General features: G+C 42.1%; 1 protein-coding gene across 1 annotated transcript; it reads right to left on the bottom strand.

Moving 5' to 3' along the window:
• Positions 1 to 329: 329 nt before the first annotated feature.
• Positions 330 to 2,117, bottom strand: otx2b (orthodenticle homeobox 2b; the record flags this gene model as incomplete). The annotated part of the gene is made up of 3 exons (XM_079262140.1): positions 330 to 953; positions 1,487 to 1,638; positions 2,021 to 2,117. The coding sequence occupies 3 exons, from the start codon at positions 2,115 to 2,117 to the stop codon at positions 330 to 332; spliced, it is 873 nt and encodes a 290-aa protein (XP_079118266.1).
• Positions 2,118 to 2,332: the final 215 nt, after the last annotated feature.

The raw sequence follows: 2,332 nt of genomic DNA, 5'->3' as shown, positions 1-2,332 counted from the left end.
TCTGTTCTCAACAGGTGTTTTTTTTTCTTTTCGTTTTTTGTTCTTTTTTTGCGCACAGAGGTACACACCGACATGGATGAGGAGCTACAAATAGGAAATGAACCGGGAAAAAAAAAATCTCTTCGCCATTGCTGAAATAAAAATCAAACCTCTCCTCTAGGAGGACCAGAGAGCCATCATGCCAAACATTGGAGGCCCTCTGGAAGCCTTGCCTCGCTGCTGGGCTCATGTTTAACCAGTTTGATTATGTGTTTTTATTGAGGGATGGCAGCGTTTTGTTTCATGTGATCGTCACTGTTTGTGCACTTTTTCATAGCTGATTGCTCTGTTCACAGGACCTGGAATTTCCACGAGGATGTTTGATCCTTATAATCCAAACAATCGGCGTTGAAGTTCAGCTTCCATGACGCAGCTTGGTCCTTATAATCCAAGCAGTCTGCTGTGGAGTTGAAGCCCAGGCCGGACGTCCCGTAGCCCTGGGTGGAAAGGGACGCCGGGGACTGGTTAAGATGGCTTGTGACCGCGTTTGTACTCATCGGGCTTAGAGTCGACCCCGGGCCTGACAGCTGGTGGTGCATGGGGGTGAGGTAAGAGCCACAGTCCATACCTCCGAAGTAGGACGTCGACCCTGCGTAGCCCTGGCTGTAGCCCGAGGCCTGGGTGTAGGTCATGGGATAGGACCTCTGCATGCATGAAGAGGAGGTAGACAGAGGGTCTGAGAGAGGAGAGATGGACGCCGGACTCCAGATGGACACTGGGGCGGTGCTAGTTGAGATGGGGGGTACTGTGGTGGTGCTGGTGGGGGGCGTGAACTGGCCGCTGGCACCGCTCTCCGAGCTCACCTCTCTGACTGGGGAACTTTTCTTCTTCGGAGGTCGCACCTTGTTCTGTCCCCCGTTTTGTTGCTGCTGTTGCTGCTGGCGGCACTTCGCTCGCCTGTTTTTAAACCACACCTGAAAATAAAAAAATAAATTAATAAAGACATGTGAAAATATTCATAAAGAAGTATTAGGAACTCTCATTCGTTTGGTTTATAACCACAATCACATAAAAAGCTGAGCTAAAGTTTCTAGAATTTATTTACTTCAACTGGGCTGTAAAAAAGCCAATTTTAAGATGCACATTCGCTGAAAATATATTAAATTTAGTTATTATTTTCGTTTGTATTTAGTTCAAACTGAGAGGTTTCTCGACTTTTTAACAACTATTTTGGTAAGATTGCTTTTTTTTTCCTCGTCGGCCAAAGACAAGCATAATGATTAGATTTGACAATATATATCCATGTAAATTAGCCATATATATATATATATAAGTTTTGTGTGTTTTTTTTAATTTTTATTAGAAAACCGTGACTAGGAATTCCACATTTCCTCTCATTTTTAAAATAAAATGAAGATCTAATTATAAAACTAAATCACTCGTAGTTTAATTCAATCAACAGAGTATGCTAAGTGTTATTTTCATACATAATTTACAGATTATTCACCTGGACTCTGGACTCAGGTAAGTTGATTTTCAGCGCCACCTCTTCGCGCATGAATATGTCCGGATAGCGAGTTTTTGCGAACAACGCCTCCAAAACGTCGAGCTGTGCGCGCGTAAAAGTAGTCCTTTCTCGTCTCTGTTTCCGTGGTGTTGCTGCAAGCGTAAGAAAAATGTAAATGAAAATAACAGATATTACTTAGGTTTACAAACATAATGAAAAGTCAGAAATGGTTTTTGTGTAGCTAAATAAATTAGAAAAAGAAAAAATAAACAACGAGTGAGGGATGATAATAAATAAGATTAAAGAAAACCCCTCACTTGATATTTCCCTTATAACTCCATGAATCCCCCCCCCCCTTTTTTTTTTGCCGTAGTTAAAGAAAAAATCACACAGAGGAAAATTACACATCACTGTGTGAACACACTACTTCACTAACAAATTATAAATTAGCAAAATATCTTATATATATGGAAATGATCTCATCTGTTTCTATTAAAACTTCATCATACGTTTTTTTTAAATGTTGAAACCCACCTGGATAGCCCACTGATGGATGTAAAAGGTCCATTCCGGAAGTTGTTAAGCTCAGGCCATTAACTGTGTAAGGTGGTTGCTTTAGATACGACATCATGCTAATGTTTGATTGAGGGCTGAAGTTGGAGAAAATTTTGAAAACTGGTTGAGCTCTCGAGGTGCTCGTGGTGTCCTCCGTCCGCTGCGTGGTCCCTGTTTCACCTGGAACCTGTTCCGAAGGAGAAGAAGTGGAGGCTGGTGAGGACTGCGTCTTGTTCTGAAGTAATATAACACGACGCTGTCGCAATATGCGTCCTCTCCAAAGACGCACGT

This window comes from Telmatherina bonti, assembly GCF_933228915.1.
Source record: "Telmatherina bonti genome assembly, chromosome: 22".
Classification (NCBI taxonomy): Eukaryota; Metazoa; Chordata; class Actinopteri; order Atheriniformes; family Telmatherinidae; genus Telmatherina; species Telmatherina bonti.
This window is presented reverse-complemented; position numbering and strand designations above follow the sequence as displayed.